The sequence below is a fragment of the Pituophis catenifer genome, unplaced genomic scaffold (assembly GCF_029215685.1).
Source record: "Pituophis catenifer annectens isolate HBS135680 unplaced genomic scaffold, rPitCat1.0.hap2 SCAF_2, whole genome shotgun sequence".
Lineage (NCBI taxonomy): Eukaryota > Metazoa > Chordata > Lepidosauria > Squamata > Colubridae > Pituophis > Pituophis catenifer.
In genome coordinates, this window is record NW_027256882.1 from 6,722,619 (window position 1) to 6,743,315 (window position 20,697).

The 20,697-nt window shown below is 40.1% G+C and overlaps 1 protein-coding gene across 1 annotated transcript in view; it reads right to left on the reverse strand.

Annotated features, from left to right (window-relative positions):
• LOC139310612 (vomeronasal type-2 receptor 26-like) overlaps window positions 1–18,660 on the reverse strand; it is a 36,315-nt gene extending 17,655 nt beyond the window's left edge. The window contains exons 1-2 of the mRNA XM_070934803.1: window positions 17,911–18,660; window positions 6,602–6,814 (exon numbers count right to left, since the gene is read on the reverse strand). Of these exons, the coding sequence (XP_070790904.1) occupies window positions 6,602–6,814; window positions 17,911–18,660 (963 nt within the window). The remainder of the gene's footprint in view (window positions 1–6,601; window positions 6,815–17,910) is intronic.
• Window positions 18,661–20,697: the final 2,037 nt, after the last annotated feature.

The following is a 20,697-nucleotide window of genomic DNA, read 5'->3' on the forward strand; positions in this document are numbered from 1 at the left end:
ATTCAGAAGTGAAATTGGCCTATAATTCTCCGGCTTAATGGAATTTCGGTCCTCCTTTGGAATTAGTGAAACAAAGGCTGTTTTCCAAGAAGGTGGTACTCCTCCTCCTAATTGTATTTTATTAAATAAAATTTTTAATGGTTCTAACATTTCGGATTGTAAATGTTTATAATAAACAGCTGTTAGTCCATCTGTTCCCGGAGCCTTACCTATTTTTAATTGTTTAATTGCTCCAACAATTTCCTCAGAAGTTATAGGTTGATTCAATCTATCTCTCTGTTCCAACGTTAATTCAGGAATCTCCATCTTTAGATATCTATCAATATCAACATCTTGAATTGCTTCTTTAGCATATAATTTTGTATAAAACTCCAAAAAAGCCTTTTTTATTAAATTCTGTTGATAAATCTCTTTACCTCTAAATTCTATTTTGTCTATAATACGTGATTTCTGTTTTTTCCTCATCGTGTAAGCCAACCATCTCCCAGGTTTATTAGCATTACAAAACGTATTATGTCTGGCATATTGTATGCTAGTTGCAACTTGCCCCGCCATTAACATATTAAATTGCTCTCTTAAAATATTAATCATATCTTTTGCCTTTTTATCTCCCGGATTAATTATAAGCAATTGTTCCTTCTTTTTAATTTCCTCCTCTATCTCTTTCCGTCTATTTTGTTGTTTTAATCTATATTTATTATTCAAAAAAATTAATGTTCCTCTCATATAAGCCTTACACGCATCCCATACCATCTCCATCGAAGTTCCTTTGTTCATATTATTAATAAAAAATTCTTTCATTTGTTTTTTAAGCTCACACAAATTGTCTTCATATCTGAATAAATTCTCATTTAGCCTCCAAGACCTCCTTTCCCCTCTCTCCTGCTCTAGTTCCACCCAAACCGGGCTATGATCAGTTAAAGTTCTTGGACATATCTTCGTACTCTTCACCCTAGAAAAAAGATCGTTTGTAGTTAATATAAAATCAATCCTTGAAAAAGATTGGTGCCTATCTGAGAAAAAAGTAAAATCGCTCTCCAATACGTTCCTTTCTCTCCAAATGTCTCTAAGCTCCATATCCTCCAAAATATCAAAAAAAGATTTAGGCAACTTAGCACGCATTGAGATCTTGGAAAGACTTTTCTTATCTTTCTGGGTATCTAATACCCCATTCCAATCACCCATTAAAAATAAGGATCTATAATCCCATTGTAGTATTTTAGTATGTAAAAGTTTGTAAAATTTATCTTGTTGTTGATTAGGTGCATATACCCCAATTACAAGCAGCTTCCCACTCTGTGTTGTTAATTCAACTGCAATATATCTACCTTGAGTATCAGCCTCAATTAAATTGGCCACTAAGCCTCTTTTAACATATATTACTAGGCCGTTTTTCTTTTCTGGTGCTGATGCCACAAAGTGTGTACCTAATTTCGAATTTATCAAGTACTTTTGATCTGAAGATTTAATATGCGTTTCTTGCAAACAAATAACATCGTTCTGAAATTGCTTCAAATAATGAAATATTTTCTTTCTTTTTTGTGGAGAATTTAAACCGTTAACATTCCAAGATAGAAATTTATTTGCCATCTCTGGGCGTTCCAAGCTTCGAGAGCATCAGCTGAACCTCCTCCGCCATTTTAGACTTCGGCCTAGCTCCTCCCACTGCTTGCGTTTTTTGGGCTTGTTGAGTTGAATCTTGAGGCTGTTGTGCCATATGTTGTTTATAAGTAGCCCTTGTCAATCGTTGATCTTTTGGCAGCTGAATCATCGTTAATGACTCCAAGGTTGGTGGTGGACCCCCAGTCAGTAATGGATCTTCTTCCAGAATAGCTCCTCCAGCTAACACTTGAGCATAGGTTTGTGGTTGCCCTCCATCTTTCTCTTGTTGAGTAATTTCCAATTGCTTTCTAGCACCCCCTGGTGAGGGTGGCCTTCCAGCCTTTAAAACATTGGCATAAAAATCTTTTGCTTTTCCAACTGTGTTTAAACGATGTCTTTGCCCAGCGTATGGCACTATTATCCCAAATGGGACATCCCATCTGTACTGAATTTGCTGGTTTCTTAGTTCATTCACCAAAAAGCCAAACTGCTTTCTATCTCTTAACATTTTAGGAGGAAGCTCTTTCAGGACCACCAGCTCTTGTCCTTCCACTTTAATCTTATTTCTATAAGACGCTTGCAAAATGTCATTTCTAACTCTCCTTGTTGTAAAGTAGATCACCACATCTCTTGGTAGCTGCTTTTGTTTTGCCAGCCAGGAATTGACCCTGTAAATTTTGTCCATTTGAATTGCCACATCTTCTGGCCTCTCTGGAATCAGCTCTGCTAAAGCATTGGAGCAAACATCTTTTAAATTTTCACCACTCTTTTCTTTCAAACCTCTCAGCCTCAGGGCAAATTCCATTGACCTGTACTGTAACATAACCATCTCGTCATCCACTTTCTCTGTCTGTATCATAACCTCTCCCAGTTTAGTTGCAATCTCCAAATTAGCATCATCAATTTCCCGCACTCTCTCCTCAATTTTTAACATGTGAGTAGCCAATCCTGAAACTGCATAAACAATATCATCTCTTATTTCATCATGTTTTTCCTCCACCACACTTGTAAGTTTCTTTAACTCCTCTGAGAATCCTTTCATCATTTCTGTCTGATTATTCAGGGCACCCATTATAAATTCTTTAAGGTCTTGTGACTGTGTATCAGCCGGAAGTTGTTGTTTTTGAGTCACTACAGGGGAACCTCCTCCCCCTTTAGAAGTTGGTGGCTTTAGTTGTTTAGCAGCCATTTTATTTAAAGAAAAGTTTTCCTTTTACAGCCAAAAAATCTTGTGAACAGTCTTAGAAAGTATATTCCAAAGTTTTTCCAAAATAAACAATCCTCTCTTCAAACTATACTCAAAACCCAGTAGTTTTCTCTTCAGGCAGAGGGCTATTAACAAGCAGTTTCCTTTTAACTTTCACTTTCCCTTCCGCCCATAACAAAGGCTTCCTCCCAGCCTCCAACTCCAGAGAGCTCCGTTTGCAACAATGTATTCACAGAGTTAAGTTCTGTTTCTCTTAAAAAGCTTGCACTCTTGCTTCCGCTCTGTCTGCCTTGTTGGAAATCATTAAAACTCACTGTTTGCCAGCAGAATTGGACGCAGACGTCTTGCTCTGAAGACAGAGGCACCAGCGATCCGGAGCGATGGGAGGGGTGAACTGGGGAGCTCTCACCCTCCGAGTCCCTGGAATTAATCCAGTGACTTTCGGGGAGCTCTACCCACCCCCTCCGGCTCTCCTCTCCTTCTTTGCCCGAAGGAGAGTTTTTTCAAACCGCCGGACAGCTGTTTAGCGCTGTCAGGGCGGTTTTAACAGATCGGGTGGCTGGCGGTCTGTAAAGACCGTCCTCGACGATCTGCGGGGCCACCGGAAGTCTCCGACATTCTTATATTCAGCGAAAATATGGAAGAACATGTCAAATTAGTCAGGCAAGTACTGAAAAAACTCCTAGCGGCCAAACTTTATGCAAAGCTGTCAAACCTAGCCTCCCTTGCATATTAGGGAAAGTACACCCAGTTTTTCACAGTAGCTTATTGAAACCAGCAAGAGAATCTAACTTAAGGCCCTTACCAGCTGCTCCCCCACCCCTCCTTTCGTAGTACAAGGGGAGACTCATTATGAAATGAAGGAGATCCTGGACTCTAGACTATCCAGGGGTCGGTTTCAATATTTGGGACACTGGAAAGGGTACCCATTGTCTGAAGCTACTTGGGTGAAAAGTTGGGATGTGAATGCTGATACTCTAGTAAAGCAATTTCATGATAAATTCCCTGAGAAACCAAAAGGTCCGCCTGGAGGGCGGAGAGGGGGTTAAGGGGTCCTGTACACGGTGTTAACCCTTTCTTTTGTGTTTTGGGTCTTCTCCCACGTAAAATTGGAAGTGTCTTGGCGACGTTTCGACGAAGTCTCATTCGTCATCTTCAGGCTGGTGTTCTCGGCTTCATGCTTCCAGGAGCAATGTGAGATCGCAGCTGTCTCTTCCTTTTAACTCTTCCTTTTAATCAGCTCACACCCCCACTAGCAGTTAAAAGGAAGAGACAGCTGCGATCTCACATTGCTCCTGGAAGCACGAAGCAGAGAACACCAGCCTGAAGATGACGAATGAGACTTCGTCGAAACGTCGCCAAGACACTTCCAATTTTACGTGGGAGAAGACCCGAATAACCATATATATATGTGTGTGTGTGTGTGTGTGTGTGTGTGTGTGTGTGTGTGTGTGTATGTGTATGTGTATGTGTATGTGTATGTGTATATATGTATGTATGTATGTATATGAATGTATGTATGTTTGTATGTATGTATGTATGTATGGCTAACTTTATTGTCTTCAAAAGAGTGGCCTTTATTGTGCAAATGCAAATGGGTTGCTGATTCTTGTCCTGATAGCTTTGTTCTCCTATGTTGTGCCATGCATTTGTGAAGTGATTGTTTTGTTTCTCCAAAGTACAGATGTGTACATGTATCACTGCATTATATTGCATACATACCACATTGCTCAGTTTGTATCTGGATGTTTTATCCTTGGAGTAGACAAGCTTCTTGGCAAACTTGAAGCCTCCAAGATGGCCTCTTATGTGTCTTAGGTGCACAACGAGGAACACTGACCTTTCTGCCTTAATGTATGTTTGGGTTTAAAGTGTGGATGTATATTGTGTTGGTTGAAAATCCTCCTGAGCACTTCAGATATTCCTGCAACATATGGAATGACAATGTTGCTCTGTTTGTTATACCCTTCATTGTCTCTTATGGAGGAGCTCTTTATTTGGATTTGATGAAGGCCTAGTTGGGATAGCCACACATTCTGAGGGCTTCCTTTATGTGTTTTAGTTCTTTTTCTTTTCCCTCTTTGCTGGTAGGCAAACCTTCAGCCCGGTGATGTAGGATTCTGATAACATCCATTCTGTGCTGCAGTGGGTGGTGAGAATCAAAATATTGATCACTGTATGTGGGTTTTCTGCAAACTTCAATATTAAGTCTTTTGTTTTTTCTTGTTCCTTGAACCCAAACACTCTCCCTCCCAGGTCCACCGAAGTAGATCTTTCGGTTATGTGGTTCTATGATCTTAATAAATATTGACAGTCTGACTGACTCACTGGCTAGCTGACTGGCTGACCGACTGTCTGACTGATATATCTTTTGGCCTGTAAGATAAAATTAGTTTGGATGAGCAAAACCCATCGACCTGAAACCAATCTCAAGTTTCAAAGAATTTAGATGGTAAACATGGAAGGAAACTTCCTAGATGAGTAGTAGAAAAGATATTTCCTTTAGCAGAATGCATCTTGCCCAATCCACTACGTTCTTCTATCCTTTCCTGCCTGATTCTTCAAGATCTTATTCCTCCCATTATGGAATATAGTTTTCATGTTGAAAATAGCAATGAAGAATAAAATAGTCACGTTCACATCTGTCTCTTAACATGCACTTTGATAAGAGGTTCTGGTTGAATCCAATCCCTTTCCTCTGGTGTCACTCACCTTCCTGTGTGGAGATGGTCCCCTCCGGACAAGGAATACAATCATAGCAGCAAATTGGTTCTTCTTTCCGAGCCCGTTTTACAAATCCAGGGAGACAATTGTCCACACATTTGGACTGAGGCAGAGACTAAGCAGAAAAACAACATTCATTCCAAAATATCTGCCAAATTTTTATTTATTAGATTGATTGATGATTAAAATAAAATGAAACTGTGCTTAAGAAAGACACTTCTGAGCAATAGATCAGGAAAACATAAAAAAATTGTAAAGCCACTCCCCTTTGAAAATAATCCAAATCCTTCTTCCAGTTAAAATATAAAGAAAAATCCCTCACAAACTACGGCTGCCAAATTCAAATGAGGTATTATTAAATTATGTCTGTACATTTATATTTTCAATTCATATAGCTGCCATGCTGATGAAATAAGATTAAAGATTACTGTCTAGTTTCTAGAGTTATAGTGAGGACGAGTAGAGATGAAATCATGAGAACATGTCACTCAAAAAGGTTAAGTCAGGCATCTTTTTCTGCAGCCCATGGGACATGAGTATGAGCCCTGTGTGGGAAAGGGATATTTCTAAGGCCAAGTGAGGTATTCAAGACAAGGCCCTTTCCTTTGAAGAATTACAATTTTGTTGTTAATTGCTAGTTGTGTCCAACTCTTGGATAATTCTTCATTTTAATGTAAGACAATCAAGATAAAAAATTGCATTCAAAGGGTTTTTAGATGGCCTACAAGACAAAGACCAAATATAAGTAGCATTATATTACAAACTGACCCTCATTATTACAAATATCATGAAGGACTTGGGGGGTGGGCAGTCAAGGCAAATTTAAGTCCTTCATTTTTCTTGTTCAAGGCATTATCTCATGTCGGACAAGTCATTGTGGTTCCACATTGATTGAACACCTTGGATGACCTTCCAAGCAGCAGGAGGCCTATCCCAGTGGGGTGAAAGAGAGGCATGAATAACTGTGGTCAGATATGGGCTGTTAAAAAAAATATCTGAGTCTGCTCTTTCAGGGGACCCTAACACCAACCACATAGACCGAGAAAAGTTACCAATATTTTCAACCACCTTGTTGAGCAACTTTAGTCGTGAAAGAGCATCTTGGTTGAAAATAAGCCTCTGTCTTTCAAAACTCCCCAGTTGCTCTTCGATGGAATCTTCCTTGGAGAAAAGCAACCAACTTATGATATTCAGATCTGCTGCTACATTTCCACTTCGGTCCAAGTACAGTTTCTCCCAGGAAAAATTGCAAAACTCATTCTTCTCCAGAAATGGATGGAACTAGAATTGAAACATCCAGGAATTTTGAAAGCAAGTTGAAATATCCTAAAAGGAGGAGCAATTTTAAAGCTGAGCTAGTGAACGAGAGATGTTCAGTCTCCTCTTCACTATTTGCCTGAATTTGCCTGAATGCTCTCTACATGGGGCTCCCCTTGAAAAGCACTCGGAGGCTCCAACTGGTCCAGAATGCGGCCGCGCGGGTGGTGATGGGCGCAACCCGTTGTGCCCGTGTGACACCTCTCCTGTGCGAGCTGCACTGGCTCCCAGTGGTCTTCCGGGTGCAATTCAAGGTGTTGGTTACTACCTTTAAAGTGCTCCATGGCATAGGACCCGGGTACCTTCGAGACCGTCTTCTGCCACTAATAGCCTCCCACCGACCAGTCCGCTCCCACAGAGAGGGTCTCCTCAGGGTGCCATCGGCCAAGTTATGTTGGCTGGCGACACCCAGGGGGAGGGCCTTCTCTGTGGGAGCCCAGCCCTGTGGAATGAACTGCCCCCGGAAATACGTAAGATCTCCGACCTCCGGGTGTTTCGTTGCGCATTGAAGACCCTGTTGTTCCGCCAGGCCGGCCTATCAACATAATAATTTTAATTGGGGTATTTTAAATTTTTGGGGTTTTAATCCGGCCAAATTTATTTAATTATTTTAATTTTTAATCATTGTTGTGTCTTGTGCTTTTTAAATTGGCTGTACACCGCCCTGAGTCCTTCGGGAGAAGGGCGGTATAGAAATAAAATTATTATTATTATTATTATTATTATTATTATTATTATTATTATTATTATTATTATTATTATTATTATTATTATTATTATCATCAATAACATTTAGACTTATATACCACTTCACAGTGCTTTTACAGCCCTCTCTAAGTGGTTTATAGAATCAGCAACAATCTGGGTACCCATTTTAACAAGCTGGGAAGGATGGAAGACTGAGTCAACCTTGAGCTGCTCAAAATTGAACTCCTGGCAGTGAGCAGTGAGTTAGGGTTAGGGTTAGTGTTAGCATTCACATAAATGGCACAGCTAAATGCAAAGACTGAGTAGCCATCAGTTCGAAAGGCTTTAACTGAATTTCTGCATTGAGAAGGGGTTAGGCTAAAGCTCCCAGGTTTAGCTGCAATTTATGAGTATAAAATTCTGTCACACTACTTACAAACCCATAAGTACAGGAATTTATTTACAATGTATACATTTTAAATAATTTTATAATCGCAGTGTTTAATATAAAAATATAATTGTCACTATGCCTGCTCTTTGGAACATAATCCTATGAACTAAATCTGGCCTCCGCTTTGCCAAACCTGTTGATTTATTCTAGAACAATGGTTCTCCTACATCAGCACTGAATCTTTTTCTAAATAGGAACTAGGTTTGATGGATCCTTGTCAGGACCCCATACCTGCCATGGCTCTAGCCTTGCAGCCCCCAATCTCTCTTTCTTCTCCATTTTTCTCCTCCTAGATATTGAGGAATATGCAACATTCAAAACATGGACCAGAGTCTTAACAACACTGTAAAAACGGTGGTCATTTTCTATCTGAATTCTATTCTTTTTCTCTTGCATGTCCAGTGGTGCTATCTGGGTGCATCGTCTCCGGCCCTTGAAAGAGAGGACATGCTTTGAAAAAGAACAGCGAAAAGACTGGTCTTCAAATTTGGAATCCTTAAAAAGACTGGGTTGAAAGGCTTCATCATTTGGCCATTTTCTTTCCTGAAAATCAAAGACCCAAATGCTATGGATATATTTGGAAAGGGGATGCCCTTTTATTGTCATTTTTTCCATGATTGTGGTGATCCAGACTTTCCCTTCAATGGGTCCTGGCAAACCTTCAATTGCTAAATGGATGTGCTTTATTCTATCCACAATGGAAGCAAATTCTATGAAGTGAACAAAGACATTGACTTGTTTCCACTTAGAGATGGCATTTCTGAGAGGTTCTGTAGCTCTAGTCATTGAGATTACCACACAAATTCCATTTCTGACAAGCATAGGAGTGAAAGTTCTCATGAAATTCTCTCCCTCCTCTGTGTCTGTTGAAAAGAGACCAATCAAAGTCCATCTGAAATGGAGGAGGAGTTGGACAATTCCTGGATACTGGATCCCATTTTTTGGAAGCATCTGATGGAAAAAAGGAATTTGTCTTTTATCACTCAGAGCCTCTGAAACAATTCCATAACTGATCTGAAGAAGCAAAGAAGAATGGTGTATTATGGTTAGATCAGATCAAGACCAAAATGTAAGATTTTAACACATCCAGTGTGTTTCTCACAAACATATTAGAATAGTTGATTGTTCTTAACCCTTAAGCCATATCAAGATAAAGAATAAAAAATGCAGAATATTAGCAAGATTAAATATAATTATTTGTCTAATCTGGGGTCTAAGATACTGCTCTTTCTCTTTTCTAATAAAATTGACATTCAGATAATAGACATGTTATGTCTTCTATCTCTAGATCACTGCAAATGCAAATCAGTTCATTTTAGAGATTTGCTTAAATGTTCCCTATTTAACATTGTGTCCAGCTGCTCAAGTCTTGCTCGAGTAAATATTTATGCCTCCTGTGGGTCCCAATCCCTACCCATGACAATGGCCATGAGAAAAGCAGTTCATGATTTCCATAGAAAAGATATGATTGAATCTATTACCCACCCACCAACAACCTGCTCACTTTGCCAGATAGAGAAACAAAAAAACAAACCTGTGGGATTTTGTAGGTGCCTACTAATGTTGACATCTGAATGGAGATGTCATCAAGAGATCCATCAAGAACAGCCATCAGGTTGTCCTTCCTTCCACAGCTGTAGTTGGGAACATTGGCTTCTCCAGTCGAGAGCATGTCCAGCAAGGCATCTGAAGTCCCAACGGTGTTCAAATAATTGTCATGGATGTTGTAGCCAAGTGTGAGATTGTACAAAAGCTGAGAATTCTTGTTGACTTGTTGAATGGCAAAAATAAAGCATAGGATTTTTGTTGGGTAAAAAAATGAACTACTGTAAAAAAAATGTTCATGACAGCATTATCTCTAACAAAAACAACAAAATTCAGTCTTAAACCAAAAGTGTCCAACATAAGAATAAAGTTTAGTCAATCGTCACTGTTTAATTGTTATGAGTGTTGAGAAGGTGGGATGCAGATTTAATATTTAAAATATATCATTATTTGTAATAGTGCTCATTTTTAATTTGTGCAATGACCAAGATTCAAAGTCATTCAATCATTAAAATAGAATCATCAGCAAAGAGGACTAATAAATGATCCAGAAATGCAATTCTAAAAATAAGCCATCCTCTATTCCCTACCAGGGTCAGGCATTGAATATCAATGAATGGTTATAAAAATAGGGAAATGGGTGGGGAAGAGGCAGCTACAAACTTTTCAATAAGCTAGTTGTGATTAACTCAGGATTGTACGAGAGGGGAATAATTTGGACTTTGGGGGGGCGGGTTGTTCCATCTTTGGATTTGGATCCATGGAAATCTAAATGATGCAAGAAATTAAACAGTCCTGTAATATAGAAATAACCAAAAGAAAAGAAGAAGAGTGTTAGGACTGCAAATGGAAGGAAGGCAACTCCATCACACTGAATGACTTACGAGGGAGCTTGAGAATAAAGAGCTATGTTGAAAGACAGCATTATATGGGATATGATTGTGGCAGTAGAGATTATACTAATGAGGTGGTCTCCTGGCCTGTAATAGCTCCGTAGGTTTTTTCCCTCATATTCCTCCAAACTCAGCAGGCACTTCATTCTCAGTTTCCCAGAAACCGGCTGGGACATCAGCAGCAGCAGAAGCAGAAGGAGGAGGCCCATAATTCATGGGGCTGAATCAATCCCCTTCCTGTTTCTAAGGAAGAACAAGAGCATTCGAGGAATTCAAAGCACCCCAATTCAAAGATGGAAATGAGGGTGACTTTCTTGACCGAGAGAGAGATTAACAGAACTGCATCTGGAAAGGAGAGAAAGGAAAGGTTCATTCAAGAAGCACAGTCCCTAAATGTCCCAAAATTTGTACCACACAGAGTGTGACCTGAGTCATTTATGCTTTTCTGATGCAAGATCCCTTTCAAGTTGCTTCAGTCTGATGTTTACATCAAAGGCGATCACTGGAGAAATATCAGGAGAGATCTCACAGACCAGGATTTTAATAATTACTGTAAGAAGCAACATCTCCTCTGGGGATCCTGAACTACTTCTGGGCCTCCATGTGCAGAGGAGAAGCTGGAGAAAAGCATAGTGAAAAATCATAGATATACCCCTAGAGGGCACTGGTCTGAAGTGGTTGTGGTCCTTCCTTTCTGGACATGTCTACAAGGTGATGCTGAAGAAAAATATTTCAACACCCAGGAAATTGGCTGTTGTCCTTCAATGTACTCTCTTGTCCCCAGAGACTCCTGGGGAAGATCACCCATAACTATAGAGTTTGGTTCCACCTTAGTGTCAGATGTGGAAGCCATCTTTTACATTTGGGCCTTCAGGCCTGCCACATTTTCTGCTGTAGGAAAATGGGAGGGGGGATTGCATAGAGCAGTGGTCACCAATCGGTGGTCCATGGCGCAGTGGTGTTCTACAGTAAAATTTTGGTGGTCCGCAGTGCACTCTGGTGGAGGAGCTGCTCCGGTATGAGCAATGGACAGTCCTGTGACTAGAGCTCTGGAATATTGAACTGGCCAGGCAGCTCATGGTGGGGCTGTAAATCTCCACTGTCGAGGGAGGTTCATGCAACTGGCAACTTTGTAGCACAGCCCCCACTGGCCGGAATGAGATAATGGTGCAAGGGGGGGGGTAGCAGTGCAGGTGGGCCGAAGCAACGGTTGGTGGGTATCCTGGACTGTTTCTTCCCCCTGCTGTAGCTTCCTGTCATCTGAACCCACCAGTAGCTGTCCCCACCACTCGCCCTCCCTTCCCAGTCACTCCTCGCCTGGCGAGGGAAGGGCAGGGGATGGAGTTTCACTCCATATTCCAGAGTAAGAGTGAAGTTTTGTCTCTTGCTGGATCTCATGGCCATTGTTGGTGCTCTGTGCACCTTGGTCTCTCAGGGAGATGCTTGACTTCCTCTCAGCCCCAAGACACTGGCTGGCCCATGACATGAGAGAGAGAAAGAGAATCAGAGAGAGAGAGAATCAGGGAGAGAATGAAAGAGAAAGAATGAGAGAGAAAGAGAGAAAGAAAGAGACAGAGAGGATCAGAGAGAGAATGAAAGAGAGAGAGAATGAGAAAGAGTGGGAGAGAAAGAAGGGGGAAGGAAATAAGAGAGGCAAAGAGGGGGAAGAGAGATGAGACAAAGAGAAAGAGAGAAGGGGAGAGAGAAAGAGAGAGACAAAGAGAGAGAGGCAGAATGAAAGAAAGAGAGAATGAGAGAGAGAGAGACATATAGATAATGAGAGAGAATGAGAGAGAGAATGAGAGAAAGAGACAGAATGAAGAGAGAAAGAGAAAGACAGAGACAGATAATGAAAGAGAAAGAGACAGAGAATGAAAGAGAGAGAAAGAAAGAGACTGAATGAAAGAGAGAGAAAATGAGTGGGAGAGAGAGAAAGAGAGGGGGGAGAGAGAAAGAGAATGAGAGAATGAGAGAGAAAGAGTGGGAGAGAGAGAGAGAAAGAGAGAGGGGGAGGGGGAGAGAGAGAGAGAGAGAGAGGAGGGAGAGTGCCTGAAGGACACCAACCTGTCACTGGGAGTCCAGGCGCTTCAGAAAGTGGTGCACTGGATTCATATTAATGGTCTGCAGGATTAAAAATTATGAACTTGGTGGTCCTTGAGGTCCAAAAGGTTGGGGACCCCTGGCATAGAGTACATGTGATATGTAAGCAAAATTACATTCTTTTCTCAGAGAGTCAAGGCCACCTTGCCCTGCACCTGCAATGAGGTGACTGGGAGGTGTCTCCAGTTTTGGATGGTGCCTGATTGGATCATGTGATGGATATGTGGGTGCTGGGCAGGGACTTGAACTTCCTTTTGGGTGGGGAAAACCTGGAAACTTTCAGATTTGGGTTTTCCCAGATGTGCCCATATGACATCTCCAATAAAATGGAACATTGAGGAAATTCAAGCTTCGGAGTCTTCTTTCGTTGGGGCTGTTACTTGGAACCCTGACACTTAGGTTGATGATGCTTAATTCTAATACTGTCTGTCTTCCAGTGGTGGGTTCCTCCCGGTTCGGTCCAGTTCTCCCGAGCCGGTAGCAGTGACTATATGACATCACCGAACCAGTTTGCCCCCCGGTGCCCCCCCCCGCACCCCTGCATCATTCTTTCCTTTTATTTGGCCCCAACCCCAATCAATTGCTGCCTCCTGAGTCCCAGCTGATGGCTAGAGGGAAAAAAAACTCTTTAAACTCTTGCCGCGGGGCTTTATCTCCAATAAAATGGAACTTTGAGGAAATTCAAGGTTTGGAGTCTTCTTTCGTTGGGGGTATTACTTGGAACCCTGACACTTAGGTTGATGACACTTACTTCTAATACTGCCTGCCTTCTAATGTTAAGGAAGAAATCTGTAACTGTGAAGCCTGCCTTATGTTAAGAGTAGGACTTGTTTGTAATTCACTTTTCTTTTAGATCTCCATGTATTAATCACAAATTGGAAGTGATTTTAAAATTGCTCATGCGTTAGTGAAATTTCATTTGCACTATAAATATCAACTTTGGGGTGATATTTGAGACAAAGGGTCTAGAAATAGATAATTGTCCAACTGTATCATTGGATAAATATGGAATACGTTATGGGGATAGACATTTTTTTCTTTCTCTTGGCCCTTCAGTATTCATGTAAGACACCGAGAACCTTTATACTTTGAAGTGTCTTTGTTTACTAAACAACCAGCAGGCAGTATGATGTCCCACTTGGACAACTTGCCAGATTCCTCCTCAGAGGTCAGCTCAAGGGAGGATGAGCTCATTCCTGGCATGTCAGGAACTGAGTTCATTAATGGCTCTGAACACCTGGCCAAAAGAGTTTTAGACTTTCCCCAGTTTCAGCTGGGGAACGTTTTCCAAAAACAACTCTAAAATCATCTCTTTGCCCCATTTTACAAAAGATTACAAAAAATAAAAATTTTACAAAGTTTGAAAGATGTGGTCTTCTTTCTTTTTAAATGGACTGAAGGGGATCCCACACACTGATTTGTAAATTTGTTTCAAACATATGTCTCCTTGTTTATTTATTTAGTCAGTCAGTCCTATACGATAATAAAATCCCGTTTCTTCTCTTGTCCTTCCCTAGTTTCATGACCACTTAAATTATTAATTCATTTATTTTACACTTTGATGATTATCTTAAGTTAGTCTTACATTCTTTGTACGTTTATTTCTTTTGATTTTAAATAACCTTAATTGTCAAAACAAGCATAAAAACTCAATAATAACTGCAATAAATAATTAAGTATTATGAGCCTAAGAAACTACTTCATAATCAGATACCGACTTTTATCATTAAATGTTCCTTAGTATTGAGATCTGGTCTCAGGATGATAATGTAGCACTTGGGGAAGAAGACGCAGCCCAGCAGGCCAGCACCAGAAGCCAAGATGGAGAAAACCTGCATGGCCACCATGTATTTCCCTTTGGTGCTCAAGTAGGTGGGCAGGAAGGAGATCCAGACGCTGCAGAAGACCAGCATGCTGAAGGTGATCAGTTTGGCTTCGTTGAAGGCCCCAGGCAGGTTCCTGGCCAGGAAAGCCACTGTGAAGCAAATGGCAGCAAGGAAACCCATGTAGCAGAGAACCACATAAAACATGGTCACAGAGCCTTCATTGCACTGAAGGATGATCGCTCCTGATTGGGAGTGCAGGTCAAAATCAGGAAACGGAGGAGAAACTCCCAGCCAGATTGCACAAATGACAATTTTTCCAGCAGAACCAGAAAGGATGATGGAGTTGGCCAAACTCTTCCCCAACCATCTCCTCACCCTGTTCCCTGGTTTCGTGGCCAGGAAGGCCAGCACTACCGTGATTGTTTTGGCTAACACACAAGACACAGCTACTGAGAAGATGATGCTGAACATTGTTTGTCGGAGAAGGCAGGTGGCTTTCCTTGGTCGGCCAATGAAGAAAAAGGAGGACAAGAAGCAAAGCAGGAGGGAAACCAGGAGGATGTAGGACAGGTCACGGTTGTTAGCTTTGACAATGGGCGTTTCTAGGTATTTAAGGAATATGACTAAAACAAGGCCTGTTGTTAGAAACAAGAGTACAGCAAAGGAGACCAGGATGATGCCCAGAAGTTCTTCATAGGACAGGAAGGTTATTCTTTTGGGGATACATTGGATTCTGTCCTCAGTGGGATATTTGTCATCTGGGCACCTGGTGCATTTTTCAGTATCTGAGAAAATAGTAAGTAATATTATTTCTATAGTCCCTCTTTTCACATTCCAAGAAAGACCTTCTTTGGATGACAGCTGATACCGAGAGACAGGAAAGCAATAGTAATTGGTAAATTGGTAAACTGAAATATAGATACAGATGTAGACTTTTTTTAAAAAATTCTGGTTGCCCATCTTAAACCAAATGTAGGCAGCTTATAGTCCAGTTTAAATAACACAATATATGCGACTATCAAAATATCAACAACAATATTTAAAACCCTAAAGAGAAATAATTGATGCCACAACCACCATTCACTGAGGCAATATACCTTGTTGTATGTACTTCATCCTAATGATCTTAATAAATATTCATTGACTGACTGACTGACTGAGATATCTTTTAGCCTGTAAGATAAAATTGATTTGGATGAGCAAAACCCATTGACCTGAAAGCAATGCTGAAGTTTCAAAGAACTTAGATGGTAAACATGAAAGGAAACTTCCTAGCTGACAAGTAGAAAAGATACTTCCTTTAGCAGGATGCATCTTGCCCAATCCACTACGTTCTTCTATCCTTTCCTGCCTTATTCTTCAAGATCTTATATCTCCCATTATGGAATAGCAATGAAGAATAAAATAGTCATGTTCACAGGTGTGTTTTAACATGCACTTTGATAAAATGTTCTGGTTGAATCCAATCCTTTTCCTCTAGTGTTACTCACCTTCCTGTGTGGAGATGGTCCCCTCCGGACAAGGAATACAATCATAGCAGCAAATAGGTTCTTCTTTCCGAGCCCATTTTACAAATCCAGGGTGACAATTGTCCACACATTTGGACTGAGGCAGAGACTAAGCAGAAAAACAACATTCATTCCAAAATATCTGCCAAATGTTTGTTTATTAGATTGATTGATGATTAAAATAAAATGAAATTGTCCTTAAGAAAGACACTTCTGAGCAATAGATCAGGAAAACATAAAATTGCAAAGCCGCTCCCCTTTGAAAATAATCCAAATCCTTGTTCCAGTTAAGATATTAAGAAAAAATCCCTCAGATTTTTTGACTAGGGCTGTCAACTTCAAATGAGGTATTATTTACTTATATGTGTACATTTATATATGAATGGTAAAATAAGACTAAATATTACTGCCTAATTTCTAGAATTATAGTGAGGATGAGTGGAGGTGAAATCATGAGAAGATGTCACTTAAAAAGGTTGAGCCAGGCATGTTTTCCTGCAGCCCATGGGACATGAGTATGAATCCTGTGTGGGAAAGGAATATTTCTAAGGCCAACTGAGGGGTTCAAGACAAGGTCATTTCCATTGAAGAATTACAGTTTTGTTGTTAGTCGCTACTTGTGTCCAACTCCTTCAACCCCCAAGAACGATAGCACTCCAGGACTCCCTGTCCTCCATTGCCTCTCAAAATTAGAGCTACAATTAGCTGAGATGGAAAGACAGTCCCACATTTATTTACTACTTAAATTTGGAGAATTTTTTGTTTCAGTGGAAGACTTAAGGTATCTGACAATCAAAATAAACAATTGCATTCAAGGGGTTTACAAGCCAAAGATCAAATCTAAGCAGCATTTCATCACATATTAACCCACATTGTCTCATTATTTCAAGAGTCAAGAAAGTTTCTGGGAGGATCAAAGTCGTTATCAGTCCATCATTTTTCAAGTTTAAGGCATTCGGACAAGTAATATCGGACAAGTCATTGTGGTTCCACATGTGATTGGACCTGCTGACCTTCCTAGCAGCAGTAGGCCTATCCCAGTGGGTGAAACAAAGGCATGAATAACTCTGGTCAGATATGGGCTGTTAAAAAATATCTGAGCCTGCTCTTTCAGAGGATACTAACAGGCAGAAATATACAGACAGAAAAGTTGCCAATATTTTCAACCACCTTGTTGAGCAACTTTAGCCGTGAAAAAGCATCTGGGTTGATAAGAAGCCTCTGTCTTTCAAAACTCCCCAGTTGCTCTTTGATGGAATCTTCCTTAGAGAAAAGTAACCAACGTATGATATTCAGATCTGCTGCTACATTTCCACTTTGGTCCAAGTATAGTTTCTCCCAGGAAAAATTGCAAAACTCATTCTTCTCTAGAAACGGATGGAACTAGAATTGAAACATCCAGGAATTTTGAAAGCAACTTGAAACACCCTAAAAGGAGGAGCCATTTTAAAGCTGAACTAGTGAATAAGAGATGTTCGGTCCCCTCTACATTATTTGCCTGAATAGCAATAGCACCTAGACTTATACACCACTTCACACTGCTTTTACAGCTCTCTCGAAGTGGTTTAAAGAGTCAGCAACAATCTGGGTACCAATTTTACCAACCTGGAAAGGATGGAAGGCTGAGTCAACTTTAAGCTGGTTAGGATCAAACTCCTGGCAGTGAGTACTGACTTACAGTTAGGGTTAAGGATAGGGTTAGGATTAGCATTACAGTTAGCGTTAGCGTTAGCATAAACGCCACGGCTAAATGATCCCAGGTTTAGTTGAAATTTATGAATATAAAATTCTATCATGTAATTACAAACCCATAAATACAGAAATTTATTTAAAACGTATACATTTTAAATAATTTTATAATAGCAGTGTTTAATATCAAAATATAATTGTCACAGTGCCTGCTCTTTGGAACATAATCCTGTGAACTAAATCTGGCCTCAGCGTGGCCAAACCTGTTGATTTTTTGGAGAAGAATGGTTCCCCTACATCAGCATTGGATTTTTTTCTAAATAGGAAATAGGTTTGATGGCTCCTTGTCAGGACCCCATACCTGCCATGGCTCTAGCCTTGGAGCCCCCAAACTCTCTTTTTTCTCTGTTTTAATCCTCCTAGATATTGAGGAATATGCAACATTCAAGACATGAGCCAGAGTCTTAGCAACAGTATAAAAACGGTGCTCATTTTGTATCTGAATTCTATTCTTTTTCTCTTGCATGTCCAGTGGTGCTATCTGGGTGCATCGTCTCCGGCCCTTGACAGAAAGGACATGCTTTGAAAAAGAACAGTGAAAAGACTGGTCTTCAAATTTGGAATCCTGAAAAAGACTGGGTTGAAAGGCATCATCATTTGGCCATTTTCTTTCCTGAAAAGCAAAGACCCAAATGCTATGAATATATTTAAAAAGTTTATGCCTTCCAATTGACACTTTCTCCACAATTGTTGTGATCCAGACTTTCCCTTCAATGGGTCCTGGCAAACCTTCAATTGCTAAATGGATGTGCTGAATTCTATCCACAAAGGAAGAAAATTCTATGAAGTGAACAAAGACATTGACTTTTCTCCACATAGAGATGGCATTTCTGAGAGATTCTGTATGTCTAGTCATTGAGAATTGTTGTGAAATAACCACACAAATTCCATTTCTGACAAGCATAGGAGTGAAAGTTCTCATGAAATTCTCTCGCTCCTCTGTGTCTGGTGCAAAGAGACCAATCAAAGTCCATCTGAAATGGAGGAGGAGTTGGACAATTCCTGGATACTGGATCCCATTTTTTGGAAGCATCTGATGGAAAAAAGGCATTTGACTTTTATCACTCTGAGCCTCTGAAACAATTCCATAACTGATCTGAAGAAGCAATGAAGAATGGTATATTATGGTTAGATCAGATCAAATCCAAAATGTAAGTTTTTAACACATGCAGTGTGTTTTTCACAAACATATTAGAATAGACCAGTGGTCACCAACTGGTGGTCCACGAAACACTGGTGGTCTGCAAGAAAAGATTGGTGGTTATTTGCATTTTTATATTGTACTAAATACTATTTATCTTTTGAAAAAATTCATATTAGTGGTCCACGGGATTTAAAATTCTGAATTTGGTGACCCCTGGAACAGTCTAATGTTATCAACTCTTAAGCCATATCAAGATAAAGAATACAAAATGCAAAATTATTAGCAAGATTGAATATAATAATTTATCTAATCTGGGGTGTAAGATACTGCTCTTTCTTTTCTAATAAAATTGGCATTCAGATAATAGACGTGCTATGTCTTCTATCTCTAGAGCGCTGCAAATGCAAATCAGTTCATTTTAGAGATTTGCATAAATGTTCCCTATTTAACATTGTGTCCAGCTACTCAAGTCTTGCTCGAGCAAATATTTAGGCCTCCTGTGGATCCCAATCCCTAGCCATGACAAAGTCCAGGGTGAAAAGCAGCTCATGAATTCCATAGAAAAGATATGATTGAAGCTATTACCCAACCACCAACAACCTGCTCACTTTGCCAGATAGAGAAACAAAAAAACACACCTGTGGGACTTTGTAGGCGCCTACTAATGTTGATATCTGAATGGAGATGTCATCAAGAGATCCATCAAGAACAGCCATCAGGTTGTCCTTCTTTCCACAGCTGTAGTTGGGAACATTGGCTTCTCCAGTTGAGAGCATATCCAGCAAGGCATCTGAAGTCCCAAGTGTGCTCACGTAATTGTCATGGATGTTGTAGCCAAGTGTGAGATTGTACAAAAGATGAGAATTCTTGTTCACTTGTTGAATGGTAAAAATGAAACGCAGGATTCTTGCTGGTCCAGTAGATGAACTACTGTAAAAAATGTTCATGAAAACATCATCTCTAACAACAAGAACAAAATAGATTTTCATTTGTTCCTCTTTCTCTCCACAAGCCAATTCAGTCTTAAGCAAAAAGTGTCCAACATAAGAATAAAATTATAGTCACCCATCACCGTATAATTGTTATGAGTGTTGAGAAGGTGGGATGCAGATTTAATATTTAAAATATATAATTATTTGTAATAGTGCTAATTTTTAATTTGTGAAATGACCAAGATTCAAAGTCATTCAATCATTAAAATAGAATCATCAGCAAAGAGGACTTATAAATGATCTAGAAAAGCAATTCTAAAAACAAGCCATCCTCTATCCCATAGCAGGGTCAGGCATTGAATATCAATGAATAGTTATAAAAATAGGGAAATGGATAGGGCAGAGGCAACTACAAACCTTTCAATAAGCTAATTATAATTAACTCAGGATTGTACAAGAGGGGAAAATAATTTGGACTTTGGGGAGTGGGTTTGCCCCAAATTTGTATTTGGGTCTCTTAAAAGAAGACATAGAAGAGATGAAATGGAAATCCAAATGATTCAAGAAATTAAACAGGTCCTGCAATATAGGAGTAACTGAAAGAAAAGAAGAAGAGTGTTAGGACAGCAAATGGAAGGAATGCAACTCCATCACACTGAATGACTTACGAGGGAGCTTGAGTATAAGGAGCTGTGTTGAAAGACAGCATTATATGAGATATTACTGTGGCAAAGGAGACGATACTAATGAAGTGGTCTCCTGGCCTGTAATAGCTCCATAGTTTTCTTCCCTCGTGTTCCTCCAAACTCAGCAGGCACTTCATTCTCAGCTTCCCAGAGACTGGCTGGGACATCAGCAGTAGCAGAAGCAGAAGGAGGAGGTCCATAATTCATGGGGCTGAATCAATCCCCTTCCTGTTTCTAAGGAAGAACAAGAGCATTCGAAGAATTCAAAGCACTGTCACAAGATGAAAATGAAAGTAACTTTCTTGACTGAGAGAGAGATAAACAGA